At 36.0% G+C, this 20,082-nt stretch overlaps 3 protein-coding genes across 12 annotated transcripts; 1 reads left to right on the top strand and 2 right to left on the bottom strand.

Annotated features, from left to right (window-relative positions):
* The first annotated feature begins 4,820 nt into the window (after nt 1–4,820).
* Nucleotides 4,821–14,772, top strand: LOC100116858 (protein FAM50 homolog). 8 transcript variants are annotated; one of them, XM_032599580.1, is made up of 7 exons: nt 9,588–10,299; nt 10,403–10,849; nt 10,924–12,167; nt 12,245–12,945; nt 13,059–13,213; nt 13,304–13,416; nt 13,485–13,830. In XM_032599580.1, the coding sequence occupies exons 4-7, from the start codon at nt 12,270–12,272 to the stop codon at nt 13,600–13,602; spliced, it is 1,062 nt and encodes a 353-aa protein (XP_032455471.1). In that variant the 5' UTR covers nt 9,588–10,299; nt 10,403–10,849; nt 10,924–12,167; nt 12,245–12,269; the 3' UTR covers nt 13,603–13,830. The 8 variants fall into 8 exon arrangements, 4 of the variants coding, with proteins under 4 accessions (XP_032455471.1, XP_008213949.1, XP_032455472.1 ...); XM_008215727.4 differs by lacking the exon at nt 9,588–10,299 and having other exon boundaries at nt 10,408–10,849; nt 10,924–11,419; nt 11,498–12,167; XM_032599581.1 differs by lacking the exons at nt 9,588–10,299; nt 10,403–10,849; nt 10,924–12,167 and adding an exon at nt 14,642–14,772 and having other exon boundaries at nt 12,239–12,945; nt 13,485–13,638.
* On the bottom strand, nt 13,598–17,786 carry LOC116738458. Its single transcript, XM_003427900.5, has 6 exons — nt 17,419–17,786; nt 15,204–15,789; nt 14,682–15,012; nt 14,279–14,499; nt 14,069–14,222; nt 13,598–13,993 (listed from the first exon to the last, which is right to left on the bottom strand). The coding sequence occupies exons 2-6, from the start codon at nt 15,288–15,290 to the stop codon at nt 13,836–13,838; spliced, it is 951 nt and encodes a 316-aa protein (XP_003427948.1). The 5' UTR covers nt 15,291–15,789; nt 17,419–17,786; the 3' UTR covers nt 13,598–13,835.
* Nucleotides 17,787–17,919: 133 nt separating this feature from the next.
* On the bottom strand, nt 17,920–19,982 carry LOC100680252 (protein C15orf41 homolog). Of its 3 annotated transcripts, none has more exons than XM_032599584.1 (6): nt 19,650–19,982; nt 19,096–19,209; nt 18,860–18,964; nt 18,654–18,787; nt 18,456–18,585; nt 17,920–18,378 (listed from the first exon to the last, which is right to left on the bottom strand). In XM_032599584.1, the coding sequence occupies exons 2-6, from the start codon at nt 19,191–19,193 to the stop codon at nt 17,994–17,996; spliced, it is 852 nt and encodes a 283-aa protein (XP_032455475.1). In that variant the 5' UTR covers nt 19,194–19,209; nt 19,650–19,982; the 3' UTR covers nt 17,920–17,993. The 3 variants fall into 3 exon arrangements, with proteins under 3 accessions (XP_032455475.1, XP_032455476.1, XP_032455474.1); XM_032599585.1 differs by lacking the exon at nt 19,650–19,982 and adding an exon at nt 19,454–19,478; XM_032599583.1 differs by lacking the exon at nt 19,650–19,982 and adding an exon at nt 19,387–19,466.
* Nucleotides 19,983–20,082: the final 100 nt, after the last annotated feature.

Below are 20,082 nucleotides of genomic sequence, written 5' to 3'. Positions count from 1 at the left end.
GCGTGTAGTTTATTTTTCCTTTCCCAAACTAAAAAGCACTAAAGTGATTAAAGAATACTGGCGACTAAAGTCTCACCTAGTCACCAAGCAAGCTTCGAATGGATGTTGCTGTCCACCCAAGCAAGTATTTTGACTGACCGCCCTTGTGGAGCGTGACTCACTTTTGGGGCCAGATGGCAGCCTAGCGGATGCGTAGCTTCCTCTAGCTATATGGCGTGGCGGACACGTCCGACGCCACTCACGGTTCCCTCCAGCTACCTGGGCCCTACGCAACTGGCAGTCGCAAGCGGACGCCGAAGGAATCTGACGCGCGCTGCGAGCTTCTGCTCTCGCCGGTGCGTTCGGCCCGCGCTTCCGTCACCCTGACGCTTGAACTCTTCTCGCTTACAAAAAATGTTATTTATTAACCGCAATTTATGCTTACACTGTTACATGAATAAATTCATTCGTACATTTCCTCGTATAAGTCTCATACTATGCATAGATCGTACCTGAGAGAACAGCTGCGTCCGCCACGGTACACGTTTCCCCGACCGAGTTTTATAGATAGTAATTAGTCGAGACATTTCATATAGGACAGTAAAACAAAGACGGATTTTGGAATTCCCCGTCAGGCTTTCGGGTCGTCGAGACATTTTATATGGGACGGCAAACAAACGCTCACAGGAACATAGGCGGGGAGGATTAGCGCTGGCCCTTCTAAGCACTTCATACGTGCACCAGTCCCCCGTCTCCATATTCCTGCCGTTGCGTCATTACCCATTGTCTACACTCTATGTCCTATGTCTAAATATTTTCCCGATTATCTGAAGTCTAACCTTCGTTACCTTATCATATCCGCAACAGAAGTCATAATGCCTGCGCAGCAGACGACGTACGATACAATTAAAGGTACTAGACAATACTATGAATAATAAGTAGCAATATTCAAAATTCTTTGGCCAAAACGATTCATGTGTATGTTCTTTAATTATAAAACATATCAAAAATGCGATTTTTCACTGAAAAATGAGGAGACAGATTTCCACACCACCCAAGAGGTACTGTCGGAAACACATTATATAATAATTATACAATGCGCTTCAGGCGCGTTAATTTTTTTTTATATTATTGTATAAAAAATGAATTTTGTTCTAAATTATATACTATGTGTTAGTAAATAAAAAAAAATGATAGTTCAATTTTCTAAAATAAGTATTTTTTATACAATAATCTAAAAAGAACGTGGAATCATCGCCTACAGCCATATAACCACGAACGTCTATCATGTATGTACAAGATAAAATGTTAGAAGAGTTATAAAAAGTTACGTAAAGTGCCAATAAATAAGTATATGGTTATTTTTAATCAGAAAATACAAAAATTTGGAATAAACAATTGTGCTACAAACTCCACGCTATAGTTAAAAGAGCCCAATTTACGCCCTTAATACACAATATAGTTCTACGTTACTAAAATAATCATGCAATTTACTTACTCACTATTAATATTAATTATAAAAATTCATGTTTTATTATAATGTTAACATGTGATAAGAAACGCTAGATCCCAAAAGTTTAAAATACAATAAAATTAATCAATTAACTATAAATAGGACTAGTTTAGACTTAATAAGCATTATAAGCTTTTAGTAATGACAAGTTGCGATGATAAATTATAAATGATATTTTATGCATGCAACTATATTTTGTTTTGAATTTATATTTATAAATAACATTGTTGTGGATACTACTTAGATGACTCAATTTGTAGCCGCAGTTGGAAAAGGAGGTAATCTTCGACTTTGCAATATCTGCAAAAAATGTCGTCGCATCAATAAAACATCTTTCACAAGATTGACTTTCGAAGGATCTCCTCCGAGAATCAAGCAAGTCAAAAGAGCAGCCGAGTAAACTCCACAGCTGTATCTATCAGGCTGTTTTGTGACGATATCAACGAAGTTGATATCGCTTTCTAAAATGCCTGAAAACGCTGCAAAATATAACTCTTTTCCTTTTAGACGGGTTTTCCACCCATGTAATTGGGAATCGTGTCATATTTGCGCACTGTATGTCCATCGTAGTACCCAAAGCGCCAATGGCTCGTGCACGTACCTCCAATAATCACGACACTGGTTTTACTTTTTACAGGTTGAACGCATCGTGGATAGTATAAATACATCACACTCTGCACCTCGAATTCGGGATGGTTTTCTTGAACTACGCCAAAAAAAGCATCTAACGAATCGTCGTTCAACCATGAGTTTCGTTTCGAAATTATTGGCTGCAACGCGCTCAAGTCAACATTAAATAATTTGCTATCAAAATATGCAATTTTATTTGCAATATCTTGATAGCAATTACCGCGCTTTATACTCGAGCATACAAACACAATATCATTGTCATCATCACTATGAGTAAGATCCACCACAGAGTTACTAACAGTAAGAACACTGAAAAAAGACCGTGAAAGGATTCACGTCGCACGGTGAAACAAAAAATTTAGATGTAAAAGTTCAACGATAAACATGCGGAGGAAGCTTTGGGACTAGACGCACCAAACGGACACACAAACTCTAATAATTTATGTCGAGCCAACTGGCTTTGTGGTCTGTACACGGCTATTTGCTGGCTATTTTTTATAACTCGGCTCACATCCTGGAGTAATATATACACCACTTTTACATCTCCATTATCCATTCTATACTACGCGCGAAACCTGCCTTAAAGAGATTCAAACCTGGCCGAGTGTTTTTTTCGTTACACAGCAACACGCGTGCGTGTAGAATATTTACAAATAAGGAACCTAAACACGGCGCGCAATGATCCAACCAGCATCCGCACATAGAGAGAGAGAGAGAAAGAGAGAGAGAGAGAGAGAGAGAGAGAGAGAGAGAGAGAACGACTGCTGGTGCAACAATGCCTGCATATTTAAAGAGCGCGGGCGAGCGCGTCTAACGCAATAACAGAATCTGTCAGCGGTGCGTACACGCCCGCACGCAAATTCACTCGGGCACATGCAGCCGAATATCATTCGATTAAATGGCCACAGTCCTGCTCCACCGTTTTTCGTAATCCGCCTCAACATCAACATTCCGCGTCTACATATATGTGCACACGTAGAGTTTGTATACGCGTTAGCAGCGAAAGACCACTACTGCTTTGTATCAATTATTATTTCTTCAATTATCGACGCGGGCCATTCCACTCGCTTTGATAACTTTTGTCGCGACTCGCGCTCGCGCGCCTATAGTTCAAAGTCGAACGGCGCGATAACGTCAATGACTCGACAAGGCGATATTGAATTTTGGTGACATGAAAGAGAGAGAAATAATTAGTTGGAGATATTACTGGCCTGTGTGACGAGCTAATTAACGTTTGCTAAGTCATTTTCGTATCGGCACATGTCAATTGTCGTTGTATATTATTGAATAGTATACGTTTATACGACACTATGCACATGATGACTGCGAAGAGATCAATGAAAATAGGTGATGATTAGAAACCCCGTCGTGTTAACTGACCGTCATTGCGGGTATATGCGGGTAGATTCTAGCCACACACCCACCAGCTGAGACCCGTATCAGTTTATAATACAAATTTGTAGTAGCATAAACTTTTAATTTTTATTATTATTTAAGCTCTATACTAAATATAAATTCAAAAGCATCCATATGAATTTTGAGAAAGTTGGGGCCTCTACCAAGTGATCAAGAAATTAATATTTTGGCTCTTGCGAAAAATCACAATATCGTCATACTTATTAAGTAATAAATTTAGTGACAAACAAGCCTTGTTGATGAAGAACTAAAAAATTAGCCGAATCATTTTTCGTATGTATCTTTCATTCTAAATCAAAATAAATATAATACAACCGTTATTTATTGTAGATATACTGATAAACCCTGGTAGAATCGGTAACCCACTTAACGGCCAGGTCTTGTCATGGAATCTATAGGGCTAAGTGGGCTTTTTGGCCTCGTGGATTTTGCAGTACTCGTCTGCGGCTCGTAAACGCCCTCGCCTTCGGCTCGGGCTAACTCGCCTTGACTCGTACTGCAAAATCCACACTCGGCCTAAAAAAGCCCACTTTACGCCCTTGGTACACAATATACTCTTAGGTTACGGAAATAATCATGTAATTTACTTACTCACTGTTAATATTAATTCTAAAAATTCGTGTTTTACTATAATCTTAAGATGTAATAAGAAAATCAAGAATTTCATAGAATTCATAAATTAACTATAACTAGGAATATAGTCTATAATTAATAAACTTAACCAACATTATACCTTTTAAGTAATTATAAGTTGCAATGATTTCATGATCTCGATGAAATTAAGAATAAAACCAGTAGGTTGCGTTGGCCTCGGTGAACTTGAGAATATAACCCATAGATGGCGCTGGTTTCGGCAAACTTGAGAATAGAACCAACAGGTGGCGCTGGTGTCGACGATCTACCGTACCCCTATGGCATACGACCCGCTGATCTACGTCTAGCAATCAGTTTTGAGTGAATCAGTGGATAGTGCAGTTTGAAAAGTTTAAAGGCGTAATTCGTGTCCTTAGATTTTTGCTCAAACTATAAATCACTCGGTCGTAATTTATAATACAAAATTAAAATTAAGTTCGTATAGCACATAAGTGAATTTAAAATTTTTATCACTAGTTTCACGTGCTTATCTAAGAAAGTCTAAAGATAGTGCAGTTTATTAATAAGCTTATTAATTTATTTATTATTATTAATTATTTATAAATCAGTTTTATTTATGGATAAATTAATATATTCGTTTATTTATTATTATATTTTAAAAAAATGTTTCACCTGTATTTGCATTCTAGGAACATGGCGTCGGGCGGGGGAATACCGCCTGACAAGGTTCGTGAAAAATCGTTTAAATGTCATCCCTCAGCAAGAGTTGGAGTAGTAATTTGTTTAATATGTGAAAATGTGTACCATAGAAGTGACTTTAATAAATTAAACAACATAAGATATGTCAGTAATACATTGGTAATTTGTCCTGATCACGCGCACATAAATCTAACCTCAAAATATAATGAATCGGCATTAAATGAGGATGCCAGAATCATAGTAGCACATGTGAAAAGTCAATTGAAGGAAGAACTAAGGGAAGAAATTTTGAAAGAACTGGAAAACAAGGACGAGGAGGACGAACAAAATAGTCAGGATGATAGTTTGGAAGTGAGTAATTTGAGAAAAGAAAATAGTCTACTAAAACAAATAAATACAGAGATGAGCGATAAGAATGAAATATTGAAGGAATTTATTAAGCAACTACAAAAAGAAAACAACATTGTTAAGAAACCATATGCTCAAGTTTTATCAGGAGAAAAGCCAAAAAGCGAAAGAGTACCGAACATCATAATAAGGAAGAAAAACAATGAGGACAGAACAGATATAAGAACAAGTGTGAAACATTATTTAAATAAAGAGAAGTCAATTCAAACCAAAAAGGTATATTGCAAAAATGACAATGAGATGATAATCAGTTGTATGAACAACACAAGTGCTGCTGAAACCCTTAAATACATGAGTAAGAAATTATCTAATACATGTACGATTGAAAAAGAAGTAGTAAAAAAACCAAGATTGAAAATAGTGGGTGTGGATAATTATGAACAAATGGACTTAAAAGAATTAGAAAATGACATAAATACAAGAAACTTTAAAGGCTGTGAAACAAAATGTGTAGCTGTGCATAAATTTGTAAACAAAAGAAACAATCAAGAAAGCATAATAATTGAAGTAACCTCAGAACTATACAAGACTATAAAAGAGAACAATAACAGAATCTTTGTAGGATACCAGAACTGCAAAGTATATGACGACATTAATCTACAACCCTGTATAAACTGTGGGAGATTCGGACACAGCAGTAGGAAGTGCATAAATGACAAGGTATGTTTAAGATGTGCAGGCCCTCATAATACAATCAACTGTACAAAGCAGTCTGATTTATGCTGTATTAACTGTTGTTTTATTAATAACATCTACAAGACAAAGTATAATACAGCACACGTGGCAAATGATAGCCACCAATGTCAAGTGCTTATGAAAAAAATCAAAAGGCATATTGAATCAACGGATTACCCTGTGGACCCATTTATCCAGAGATATATCGGTAAAATAGATATCCCTGTACCGACTGATACTAGACCAAGAAGAACAAATTCCATGGACACGCTGCTATCAACTTCACCTCGTTCCAGCCTTCTCAATCTGCAGAGTCAGCGAGGAGGCAATCAAGGAATCAAGTAACATGGAGAATATCATTGACATAGTAGAAGATATACAGAGCGAGACGATACAACGAGAAACAACAATATTAGATCTAAACTCTCTAAATAAACACTTGAAAATGAATAAAGAAAATATACTGTATGTAAATATAAGAAGCTTAAATGCAAATTTTAACAAACTTCAAGTATTTATTGAGAGACTAAAGATAAAACCATGCATAATCGTATGCGCTGAATCATGGAACTTAGATTTTAAAGACTATTTTATGATAGAAGGATATAAAATGTATTATAACAGTAGCAAAATAAACAGATCTGACGGTGTGGTTGTATATATTGAAAACGATATAGAGGAAGACACGGAGATTATTGATATAGGCAAACTTAAAATACTCAATTCTTGTATAAAAATAAACAATGAGAACACAGTAGACATATCCGCAATATATCGATCTCATGACATACCAAAATCGGAATTTATTATGAACATAAAAGAACTAATAAAAAACAAAAAGAAGACTAAGAATCATTTAATAATAGGAGACTTTAATATTGACACACTGACACAAGAGAATTATAGTAATGAGTTTTTATGTAACTTACTAGACTCCGGGTACCACCCTGGATTTCAGGGTATAACTAGACCGTCAGATTCTAAAAATATTGGAACATGCATAGACAATGTATTTATAAAAACTAATACAATTTTAACCAGGACTTTCAAATTAATTTATGCGCTAACTGATCATTATCCACTATTTGTATCGATTAACAAGCAAAGAGCAAACAAGGTAGAAGAGAACAAAACAACAATAAATTACAAAAAACTAAGGAAAATAGCGAAGGATGTAAATTGGGAATTGATATTGACTATGCATGATCCAACTGAAGCTACCAATACACTTATTGAACACATAAAGATTAGCATAGATTTAGCTACGGAAAACAAAAAAATACGTAACATACGAAACAACACAAAACCTAGGAAAATATGGATTACTAAGGCCATAATAGAATCGTGCAATAAAAAAGAGTTATTGTATAAGACTTGGCAATTGGAACCAGGTAATAATAGGCTGAAGAAAGAGTATAAGGACTATACAAAAATTCTAAATAAAATTATCAATGAGGCAAAATTTAAATATGATAGTGAACAAGTAGGAAAAAATCTAAGAAATCCTAGACGTTTATGGGAAATAGTGAAAACTAAACTAGGGAAAACAAATAAGAAAGACGACACTATAAAACAAATTTTAAATAAAGATATGCAGAAGATCGATGAACCCATAGGCATAGCCAATGAGTTCAACTCTTATTTCTGCAATATTGGTAAAAAACTAAGTGATAAAATTAAACAACCAACTAGTGCTAAGGCACATCAACCAATAAAGTATCCAAAATCTATTTTCTTGACCCCAACTAATAACAGTGAGATAAGTAGAATCATAAAGAATATGGAATTGAAAAGCGGTGGAGTAGATAAGATAAATGTTAAAACAATAAAGCTGCTATCGGATTATATAATAAATCCATTAGTGCACATTATTAACTTATGTATTGAAAAGGGTATTTGGCCAGAAGCGTTAAAAAGTGCTGAGGTGATACCAATATATAAAGCGAAAAGTAAGAAACAAGTATCAAACTACAGACCTATCTCTTTAATCTCAAACTTAGCTAAGATATTGGAAAGAGTTATATATTGCAGAATTACTGAGTTTATAAACAAAAGTAAGATCATAGCGGAAAATCAGTATGGTTTTGTAAAAAATAAAGGCACAAAGGAAGCATTATATCATATAACAAACATTATTTATAATAAATTAGATAAAAGTAAGCCAATAGCTATAAGTTTTTTGGATCTCTCAAAAGCATTTGATACTGTAAATCACAAAATTTTGTTGGATAAACCTTATAATTATGGTATTAGGGGAATAGCATATAAATTAATTAAGAGTTACTTAACTAATAGGTGCCAAAGAGTTAAACTGAAAGATGTCGTAAGCAGTTATGAGGCTGTTGATACAGGGGTGCCACAAGGAACTATATTAGGACCACTATTTTTTATTTTATACGTCAATGATCTCTTGATAAATATGACAAAAGAAACAATCATATCCTATGCTGATGACACAGCTGTAATATCAACTGATGATAACTGGAGTAATGTTGAAATCAAGATGAACGACTACTTAAGTAACATATCGGTCTGGCTTGCACAAAATAAATTATCCTTAAACATTGACAAAACGGTATATATGACTTTTGGTAATTATATTGATAGTGTCCCAAGAAACTTTACATGTCAAATAGAGGGAAAGGTCTTGAAAAGGGTGGAACACTGTAAATACTTGGGTATAATCTTCGATTTCAACATGAAATGGAAACAACATATAGAATATTTAATAAATAAAACTAAATATTTAGTGTTTGTATTTTATAAGCTAAGAACATTCATGGAAACACATACATTATTAATGATATACTATGCATTCTTTCACAGTGTTATAAATTATGGAATAATAGCATGGGGGGGAGCGTATAATAACAACTTGAACATATTACAAAATTTACAAAGTAGATTGCTAAAAATAATAAGTAACAACAAATTCATGACTCATAACAAACCTCTAAACTTAAGACAATTGTTTGCGTTTGAATCCATAGTGTTCCACTATAATGATATGAAAAACAGGTTCTTGACATCGAATAGCGTAACAAGGAAAAAGTTGATACAGATACCACAAAGAACTAAAACTGTAAGCCAAAAAAACAGCTATATAAAGGCTGTTGGTGTATTCAATGATCTTCCAAACGAGCTAAAGACTTTAAACAAATATGAAACAGCGAAAAGTAAAATAAAGGAATGGATTAGGATGAATGAATGATATGCTAAAATACTAGGGATGAATATTTAGGTTCTATTTAAAAATTAAATTGTAAAAGGATCTCTTGTAATGGGAATAGTGTTATAATTAAGGAATTGTAATTAGTATTAAGTTTTAGTAGATAAGAGTGGCCAGTCCTGCCAACAGGTACCTGCGAGTACCTCTGCGGGATTTACTGGTGCATTGCGGAGTGTAAGTCACTACTGTAATTCACTAGTGTAAATTTTCTGGCTAAATAAATAAAAATAAAAAAAAAAAAAATATTTTACGCACGATAATTTATACCGCATTAAGCGCTTATCTAAGTAAGTCTAAAGTTAGTGTAGTTTATAATTTGTTTATTTATAAATTAGTTTAGTCGTGCATAAGTTTATACCGCATTTCGTGATAATTGTTAAGTAGTTAATAAACATAAAAAGTGTAATTTGTTTATAAAAAAAAATGTCTCCAGTTCAGCAAGATAGTGTTAACAGCGCTCTTGAACGGGTGGCATCGGACAACGAGAGGCCGTCTATCAAGATGGTACTCAGGCGTTCAATTAAGTCAGATGAGTGGAAATTATAAATAATAACGAAATTGCGTCAAAAAGACGAAGGCGATCGTCTGATCAAGAAGTAGGTCTATTAGTAAAACGGCCCTGTATAAATGTTCAAGCATCTCGAGCCGTTAGTTGTGTTGTGGATCTTACAAACAGTGATGATGACGATGATATTGTCTTTGTATGCTCGAGTACAAAGCGCAATAATTGTTATAAAGATACTGCAAATATAAGTACATATTTTGATAGCAAATTATTTAATGTTGACTTGAACGTGTTCCAGCCAATAATTTCGAAACAAAACTCATGGTTGAACGACGATTCGTTGGATGCTTTTCTTGGCGTAGTTCAAGAAAATCATCCCGAATTCGAGGTGCAGAGTGTGATGTATTTATACTATCCACGATGCGTTCAACCTGTAAAAAGTAAAACCAGTGTTGTGATTATGGGAGGTACGTGCACGAGCCATTGGCGCTTTGCGTACTACGATGGACATACAGTGCGCATATATGAAACGATTCCTAATTACGCGGGTGGAAAACCCGTCGAACAGGAAAAGCGTTATATTTTGCAGCGCTTTTCTGGCATTTTGGAAAGCGAAAACGTGTGCTGTGGCGGGTGTAGCTGTTCTCTCAGGTACGATGTAAACATATTAATTTTCGTTACGGTAGAGATCGTCGATAAAAACCTTCGACGACTTACCATTTTTAATATGTTGATTTTATGTGGAAAAATGTAGGGTGAACATCATGAATACAAAAGATTTTTCTGTCTTTTTGTGGGGGCTGTCGAGTTTTGTCTTATGACGGTACGTAAATGATGCCTTCAATTCCTTCGCGAGAAGTTGCAAGATCTCAACGAGCAGCGTCGCTATCAAAACGGTTCCACAGTTGGACAAAACCATCCAAATTCAGATGAGTGAGAAAGGGAATTGTGTCTAAATAATGTCATTTTTCAGGATTTTTTGTAGTCAGATAACGTCGATGGAGAGATGTACGCGGTTCCACAGAGCGACGGCACTGTACAACTGCGTATTGGAGAAAAAGTTGAGGGGCCGCAACGAGAGGACGAAAAATCCCAGTTGCCTTCCGTTGATAATGAAACGAGTCCTCATCCAACCTATAACGCAACGTTTGAGGGGTTCGACGTGATAAACTGCAAGATAGAATTATAATTAACGGCAGCGGTAAGTCATAATAATTATTTTTATACAAATACTACCTATCTCACTTTTGTAAATCACAAAATTTTGATTGAAAGGAGACTACCAACGACGCCAATATGTCATATGCACCGGCCAACAAACGGAGATTGGCTCACCGAATTAAGGAGATAACCTTAGCCTCTCACCGTCGTCCTTTAGCTGCGAGGAATCTGGACCCTGAGTTAGAAAAATCCACCTCGAGGTCAACTCCAAAATCGAGATCTACGCCGCTGGAGAAGCTGTAGACATGCTCATAGCGGATACATCTGCCAACGAGACTCTGCTGCCTAGGGCCTACTTCCCTGAAAAGCGGAGAACTAAAGGGTGCGCAAAGAATAAGAAGACGGTCCACAGGAACGTTCAACGTTTGGAAAGCAGCTCGGAAAATTTGGCTCCGGCACATGTAGGTCGCAAAAGAAAAAGGTCGCCTAAAGACGCTCCAGAAGCAATGGAACCCAAGGCCAAAACTTCAAAGCAACTGTTTCTTCAATGTCAGCATGGCAATAGCCTTTATAAGCTTGGTGTCGACAGATATAACCAAACACTTTCCGGGTAAGATTTATCAAGACACATCAAAATTTCTCTCAATCTTTCTTCCCATATGAGAACTTACCTTTATAAATTATATAGACTCCAGAGCGCTACTTCACTTGTGGGTATGAGACGCCACCTAGTGGTGTAATTTTATAATTTTTCTGTAAGAACATTTTGTAAACGTTCATTAGTATAATGAATCAAAATTTTTTAATCTTAAAAAAATTAAAGAAAAATTTAATTTTAAAAACTGAAAATCTTGAAAAATGTATAAATTTTTAAAATTTAGTTTGTATTAACAATGGGTGTGTAAGTCCCACTTATCAAGACGGCAAAGTGGCTACATATTCAAGTCGTGAATAAAGTTCTATATGCAACACGGGAATAATCTACTTTAGTATCTATATTGTTGCATAATGTGCTAAGTACATGCTCGACATTCAAATAATTGAAAATCTCCCGCTTCGCATCAGGATTCTGCGCGTTCGTAAAGACGTCAACCTTCAACCCATAATATATATAAGTATACGTATGCGGGCTGACGAGTGTCGACGCCTCGACTGTCGAGTGTCGATCACAATATTCACAATAATCACATCTATGATAAGTACTTACAATAACGTTTCAACGTTATTAAATTCAAGAAATGTTAGCGTTAAAATAAAAAGATTATTAAATACATGACTTAGAATCAATAACATACTTTAAAAAGGGAAAAAATTTCATTACTGGGACGTTCAAGGTGAAACGCTGCATTGGTATTGAGGTTAGAAATTATTAAAAATCTCGAACTTATTTTATCTAATTTTTGTCTAATGCGATACAATTTTTGTTTACTTGCAGCATATAAAAGAACAAATAAGTAATCATGGCTCATTATAAGGGAGCCGCCAGCGAAGCTGGTAGAGCAATGCAACTGATGAAAAAGCGAGAAATTGCTCAACAAGAAATTGAATTGAGAAAGAAAAAAATAGAGAATGATTTGAAGATACATAATATTGAGAACAAGTTTGCTACCCACTACAATGCAGTTGAACAACAACTTAAAACTTCGACCATTGGTTTGGTCACGCTTGATGAAATGAAAGCGAAACAAGAAAATATTGTTAAGGAACGAGAAAGAAAACTTGCCCAAAAAGCAAAAGAAAAGGAACAAGAGAAGGAAAGAGCATTAGCTGCTAAACAAGCGGAAAAATCCAAACAAAAAAACCAAATAAAAGCCTTATCTTTCAACTTGGATGAAGATGAAGAAGAAGAGGGAGGAGCTGTTTCTGATGAGGACTCGGATGCCAAGTCAGAAAAATCAAGTGTATCAAAAACAAGCGAACATTCCGAACCACTTGTTAAAAAGATTAAGAAAAATCCAGATGTCGATACAAGTTTTCTACCAGATAGAGAAAGAGAGGAAGAGGAGAATAGGCTACGAGAAGAATTAAGACAAGAGTGGGCCCGGAAACAGAATGCCCTTAAAGAAGAGGAGATCGAAATCACTTTCAGTTATTGGGATGGATCTGGGCACAGGCGTAGTGTAATCATGAAGAAAGGTAAGGATTTGATAATTTTCATTGTAAACCATTAATTGCATTTCCCTTTATACTGTTTAGCCGTAAACATGATCATGATTGTATTCATTGGCATTAGTTCGTACTGTTGGCAGGTAACTCCATTTATCAACTCCTACAACGATGTTTAGAAGTCTTGAGAAAAGAATTCAGTGAATTGAAAACTGTAATGGCAGATCAACTAATGTATGTCAAAGAGGACTTGATTCTTCCACATCATTACACGTTTTACGATTTTATTGTAACCAAGGTGAGCTAAAAGAGATATTACCTCGTTTACAAAATTCTTTTCAAAATGATCAAAAAGTATTTGAAAAACAATATATTTTACTTTGTAAAGGCAAGAGGAAAGAGTGGACCACTTTTTACATTTGATGTTCATGATGATGTTCGTATGATGTCTGATGCATCAGTTGAGACTGAAGAATCCCATGCAGGCAAAGTGTTGTTAAGGTTAGTCAATAACTTGTGAAAAAACCTTTTTCATTTAACAAAATTTTAACTAATTTGTATCATTACAGGTCGTGGTATGAGAGAAACAAACATATCTTCCCTGCTAGTCGCTGGGAACCGTACGATCCAACGAAAACTTACGACAAGTACACGATTTCCGATAAAAAGAAGAAAGACAAAATTTAATGTATAGTCTTTAGATTTAGCGTCCTAATTTTTATTGTAAGTAAAATGGTATGAAAAGTACTATTTAATCGTCGGTTACTTCGTGATTTTTATGCTCGTTAAAAAGTATAAACATGAAATTGTAAATTGTGAAAACTGCCTCGTATTTTTAAGCAAAATAGTTATACGTTTTACAAGTTATCGAGTAAGCTCAATAAAGCAATCGTGTAATTAAGATAATTTCGAAAAAAATTTCAATTGTTACTTGCACTCGATCTATAATCAATATTCGTTGTTACGCCTTCTGAAACAGTAGACTCATCTAATAATTTCACGAGATCTTCCGTAACGTCGGACAGGAGCTGTATTGATTCGGATCTGTCAGAAACTTCCGACCTTTCACTAGACCGATCTACGAGGCAATATTTCAATTACCAAAATAGTGTACGTTTTCCAAGAGAGACCTAGAAACTTTTTATCGTTTTACCTTTGAAATCCGACGATTCGATTTTGTGACCATACAACTCGATGAACCGTTTAGTATTCTCATCTAGCTTTTTAAATTTCGGTCCTCTTTTCTTAATTTCATTCAATCTCAAGCGGTTTTGCAATTGAACTTGTTTTGTCTTTCGTTTGACACACTAAATAGAAACGAGTTTAAGACGACAATTCACGAGTTTAAGTCTCTTCGATTTACCTCTATTTCGCTCTCCAGCTTATCAACCGCCGCATCCAAGAACATCACGTTATTTTTCAATTCATTTTGTAAGTTTTCTTCTTGTCTGCAACAGTTTTCGTTCTCTACTTTCTCTAAACAGTTCAACCTTTCGATAAAGTCGCGGAAGATGCTATCCATAGATTCGCAAATCTTCGGGTACTCTTGCAAAGCGAAAATCTCGTCCCCCAACTGAAGCTCGTCTACGTATCGAAAAGAATCGGAAATCATGACGATATACAGAGGAAACTTTTCAGAGGTGGAATAACGAATCGGTCGATGAAAAAAATAAGTATAATTTATTTAAATATTAAAATCTACGAATATATATATATATATAATCAGGAAAGTTGCTGATCTTTAGAAGCGGACAGGGCACCGGTACCTCGATTGGCCTTCCAGGATATCTCATCATCGGCGACGTACTCCTCCTCGGCGTCGGTGCAGGCAATGCTTCTCGGCGAGTGATGATGGCCCTTTGAAGTCGACTGATGCAGCGCATTGTCACTGTCCTCGGCGGACGTCGAACGAGAGTGCATGGCTCGTGGTAGTTTCTTATCAAGTTTAGCCTTCGATCGACGAGGCCGCGCTACTAATGACAGGGACGACTCCTTTGAGAGCTGGTCCATCAAGCGAGACTTGCATCGGAAATTTTCCTCGTCGCTGCTGCCCTCGGTGTAGAGCTCCTCGCCCGAGATCCACGTCTCCTCTTCTTCCTGCGGAATATGTTATTAGTTTCATTGTTCGAGTATTTATGAATTATTGAAATCCCGACTAGGAGTGTATACCGCGTTGTGCAATAAGATAACGATCGAGCAAGCGCTGAATATACTAATAATAGTATCTAAAAACTGTCCAACTGTTTGCAGAAATAAAAAGTAACGAACTCGAGGAAGAAAAGCCATACCTCTTTCTTCAGCTTGGTTATTTGCGGCGGCAGAATGTTGATCGCCGGTATGGATGGTGCGGCTTTCAAGACGGATTCCTTGGACATTATTCCGATGGGAATCGATCAACTCGCGAAACGTCAATATTTTATCTCAAAGCAAGAACAAGAAAAAAATAAAAGAAGAACGTTCAGCATCAGATATGCAGGCACAAGAGAAAACTCCGAGAGCACATAATAATTCAGTATCAAGGGCGCGACGTTCGAACGAGAATTCAAATGCAGATCGTTGCCGCGAGATAAAAGAACACACGGTATATGCAATAACTTTCGTCCGTATAATAAGAGATCGACTCGAGCGAGTGAATCAGAGCCGCGTGTTCGACGAGAAGAGTTATAGCAATGTGCCGACGGCGATGCGGAGGCTCTTCTTCACTTCTCCCCTATCGAGAATTATATTATAAAGGTGTACGCGCGGATTGAGTAATTCGGTACCGCACACGCGCCGCGCGCTCTGTAAACAATTGAAATTTGCCGCGATATTTTCTTGACATGCGACGGTGTATGCGATGTCTTCAGGTCGCCGCTGCTTATGTATTATTCATATCTGAAAATGACAGGCTTTTTCATAAATTCGATTTTTGTTTTGCTAATTATATGAAATTGTATTAATGAGTATGTTGTATAGGATTATATTGCGCCGATGAAAGAGGTTCGCTATTTTTTTGTAAAATTCCGAGAGTGAGAGCAGCGCAGTATGTGTGTTTGGAATTTGGAAGCCGATAAATAAGTTTGGTTTATTTATAGCCGCGCCGCGCACAAATCGTATAAAGTCTTTTAGTGGGTGTTCATGAATATACGTGTGCGCGCGAGGGGAAATGAAGAGTAAGTAACCAAAAATCGATGAATTAGATCGGGTGACACACAGACGAGCACGCGCGCGCACGGCTTTATTTATGTGTTCCCTCGTGAAAAACGAACGTGGAATATTTTCGAATTATTTTTGTTATATAACTGCTCAATTATACTTTGTATTATATACGTCTATGTCATTTAAATCGGAACGTACGCGGCTTTCTCTATTTCATTATTCCGGTCACGATCCGGAGCTTCGTGTGTAAATTTTTGAATCTATATATATATATATATATATACAGTTTCAAAAATTCAATTTGCGGTAAGCATACGATACTCTGCTAATATACAAACAATGCGCTATATCGATCATTACCAGGACTTCCGACCATAACGCGCAATTTTTATATAAAAATATCGCGTTACAATTTAATTATAAAACCTCGTTGGTGCGAGAGGCTTCAACCCAATATCGGATTTTCTGCGTTGACAGACAGGCGGAAAATTGGATTAGCCAAACAAACTATGCTTCTATTTTTGCGCGATTTAATTGTACCCGGAATATTGAATATACCTTCCATCGGTATCACTTGGAAGAGAAAATATTTACATTTTTACGCGTACGTTTGCTAATTGCATGCTTTTTAATATGATTTTCAAAAGTCCGATAATTGATGTATAATTGACACTTTAAACATTTTTGGCCTTAAATAGAAGGTTTTAAAATATTTTTAAACGCACGAGAACAATCAGGTTATAGTGGGTGCACTTTAATAAACGCATGCAACGCGTGCCCTTTACACCGTCACAGAGAAGTTAATCAATTTAAACTCGCCAATATGGAAGAGAAGCTGCGTACACTTTTTCACAAAACTACTGTGTTCTTAAAGTATGCAAGTATAAAGCAATGTTTTCGCGAGAGTTTTATAAATAAATCTTGAAGACAACAGTTGGCGCCAGAGAAAAAATAATCAGTGATTTACACAACGATGTTTACGCTCAACTTATACCGTAGAAAATGTTAAAAATTCGTTGGATGAAAAAAATTCAGTGCATCTGCCACAATTTAAATCTAAAAAATATGTACGCTATTCGCGGCGGTTTCTCTTTTTATTTTAACCAATGGTTCCATGTGATCGTCATTCAAAACACTTGAAATTACAATCATATGTTTACGTTTAATATCTTCCACAAACACACGTGTGCGATATAAATGTTTTATTTTTAATCTATTTATATTGTTTCTTCAATTCGCGAATAAAGTGAAATTTAAAAATTATTTCAAGAGTCGAACAAATTCTCGGTAAATAATAAAATCACCGCTTATAGCAAACATAAATCGAATACAAATGCAACAAGTGGTAAATTGCATCTCACGCACCTTCCAGTAGAATCGTTGGCGTTAAAAGCGAACTGGATCTGATTATACCGTCTTTTATAACTCGAAAAGAAAGAGAAAGAAAATATAAAGTACTGCACGTTTCAAAGAAGCAAACAAACAAGCGAAATCCGGCACAAGCGTCAGTCAGCACGAACGACCGACTGAAGCACGCAAAGCCATACGGATGCTGCGCGGTATATACTGCCGTGATGCTGCGTTTCCTCAAACTGTTGCCTGGATGATGCGTCCGGCGCGCATGCGACATCCCACTGGCGGCACTGCGCGGGCCGCCGCTCTTTTTATAAATAAACAGACATATAATGCCTCGCAAGGCCGCCGCTGCTGCCGTCGCCGATGATCTCCACGACGACGTGGCTCCAAACTAGATGAACTCGTTTCGCGAAATACGCCACGGCGGATCTGCTCACTGTCACTTTTTGTCGAGCGTCTGCCTCTCGTCATTATAACGGATATAGCGAACAAGATTGAAAATTCTCGAAGTTTTTGTTTTTTCTTGATTTTTATTAAAATAAATAATAATAAATAAATAGCAATTTAAAGTTTCATTATACATGTCACTTCAAAGATGTCATTAGAGAGGTGGGATCCATGTATGTGATATTCTCTGGAAAGTGATCCATCACGATGAATCTTGTTTCCTTTGTTTGGATTATATCATCTAGATAACCAAACCAGTAAATTACCAGTCCAGGGCCAAATCTGTTCCAATAGCTGAGAAATTGCTCTTTAATGTATATATTGTGAGTTTCTTTGTTGCCAAACTGAGCTTTTGATTCAATCCAGTTGACAACAAAACCATTTACAGCTATGGGAACCTCCAATTTGCAGTCTGGCGTTTTGTCGTAGCCTTTCAACCTTAGATGATCTTCATTGGAATATGGGATATTACGTTCCTTGAGGCACTCCTCTAGTTTCATTTCATACTCTATTCCAACGCAGCTGCAATTTAAAAACATTTTCAATATTAAAATTACAGATCCAACATTTTTTTTTGTATCAAAAATTGCAATACTTACTCGCTGATTGCATTTTTAATTGGACCATATTGATCATCATACAAAACACACATGTAGACCTCATAAGCTAGATTTCTGTCTTTAATCAAACTAGTGTCCTTCAGAAACTTATTCAAGCTTTTCGAATTAGCTGTAAGCAAAAGTGTGGATATAAATTATTTAATGATCACAAATTTTTGGATGAAAAAGAATACTTACGATTGTTTTTATCATGAATTTTTACATAATCTTCTAAGACTTTGCGAGCAAATAGCGCAGGGCAAATCTTAAATTGTGTTGCAAGCCTTAGAAGTATTCCAACTGGTTCATTTCTACCTACAGCCTCTAGGTAACTGAAAGTACAACATTTTAATTCACTTTCATATTTTACATTAATAAAAATATTGCTACGAATTTTAACTCACTTAGTGTAATAGTTGCGACCCTTTGCAAAAACTTCGGAATGAATAATCTTCATTTGGAGCTGTATTTCTTTATTTAGAATACTGTATAATGTGGATGGTTGAAAGCTGAAGAAAAACAAAATAGAATATTTAGTTAGCATTAAAAAACCTTTGAATCTGTGCTAAGAAAATCGTCGTTATTTATACGAAACAAATTTCTTCTTAGAAAATTAATGAGTAATAAAAGCAAATAATACTTTGAATATTTGGCGACCAACTTTCTGGCACAGTCCCTTGTCAGGCCTCGATGATTTCGGATGAATTTTACTATGTTCTCGTAGTCCTCGATCTTCATGATGCGTAAAATATGTCTGTGGATGGATGTAAACAAACACACAATTATAACCTCACTTTTCAAACTCCACTCTTAAAACTAAATATCGACTCAATATTGCACGATCGTATGCTCCAATAATGCACGCGATAAGAACTTTAAAATTATGCTAGTAAGGTATAAAAAAAAGCAAATAAAGTATTTTAAGATTTACAATTTCTGAGAAATATTCCAAACTCTGCAAGATTTGCAATCGGTGCATGACGCATGTCATAACCTACCTATAGCGTGCATGTAATATGTGCGTGTGTGTATATATATATATATATAGAGAGAGAGAGTATATAATCAGCTGATCGTTTTTGATGTCACAAAACAAACTGACGGTCCGGTACTCCGGTCACGTCAAATTTCAATAATGTTTTGAAAAGTTCATTAGTTCATTAAGTACTAGTTTATTATGATTTTACAACTTACATATTTTTTTGTTTATAACAGGTATGCAACTTGATCTATTATGGTTATAATATTAATTATAAAATTGAAAATCTTTTTTTTTTTATCTATATTTATGCCGTTATGGAGCTTCCCAAAGCCCAAGACCCGCAAAGCATTCGGTCCAACTTTGAAATAAGACTGAACGTGCGGAATATAGAGAAATGCATGAATGCATCCGCTTTGAACTTAAAGGCTACGTTGGGGGTAAAGGAAGTGGAGGGGAAATGTTACAAACGCATATTACAGGCGAGGGATTGAGGGTGCAATCAATTTTCAGGTATAGTTTCTTAGAAATGGGCCGGGATGTATCCGGTAAAATAGGCGGAGTAGGTATTTCTGTATATAGTTATTGAAGGTTCAAGAACTCAAGTATAAATTTTAACAGCATAAGTATAAGACATAGAAATGTTGT

This window comes from Nasonia vitripennis, chromosome 4 (assembly GCF_009193385.2).
Source record: "Nasonia vitripennis strain AsymCx chromosome 4, Nvit_psr_1.1, whole genome shotgun sequence".
NCBI lineage: Eukaryota > Metazoa > Arthropoda > Insecta > Hymenoptera > Pteromalidae > Nasonia > Nasonia vitripennis.
The sequence above is the reverse complement of the archived record's forward strand: the minus strand, read 5'-3'. Positions and strand labels throughout refer to the sequence as shown.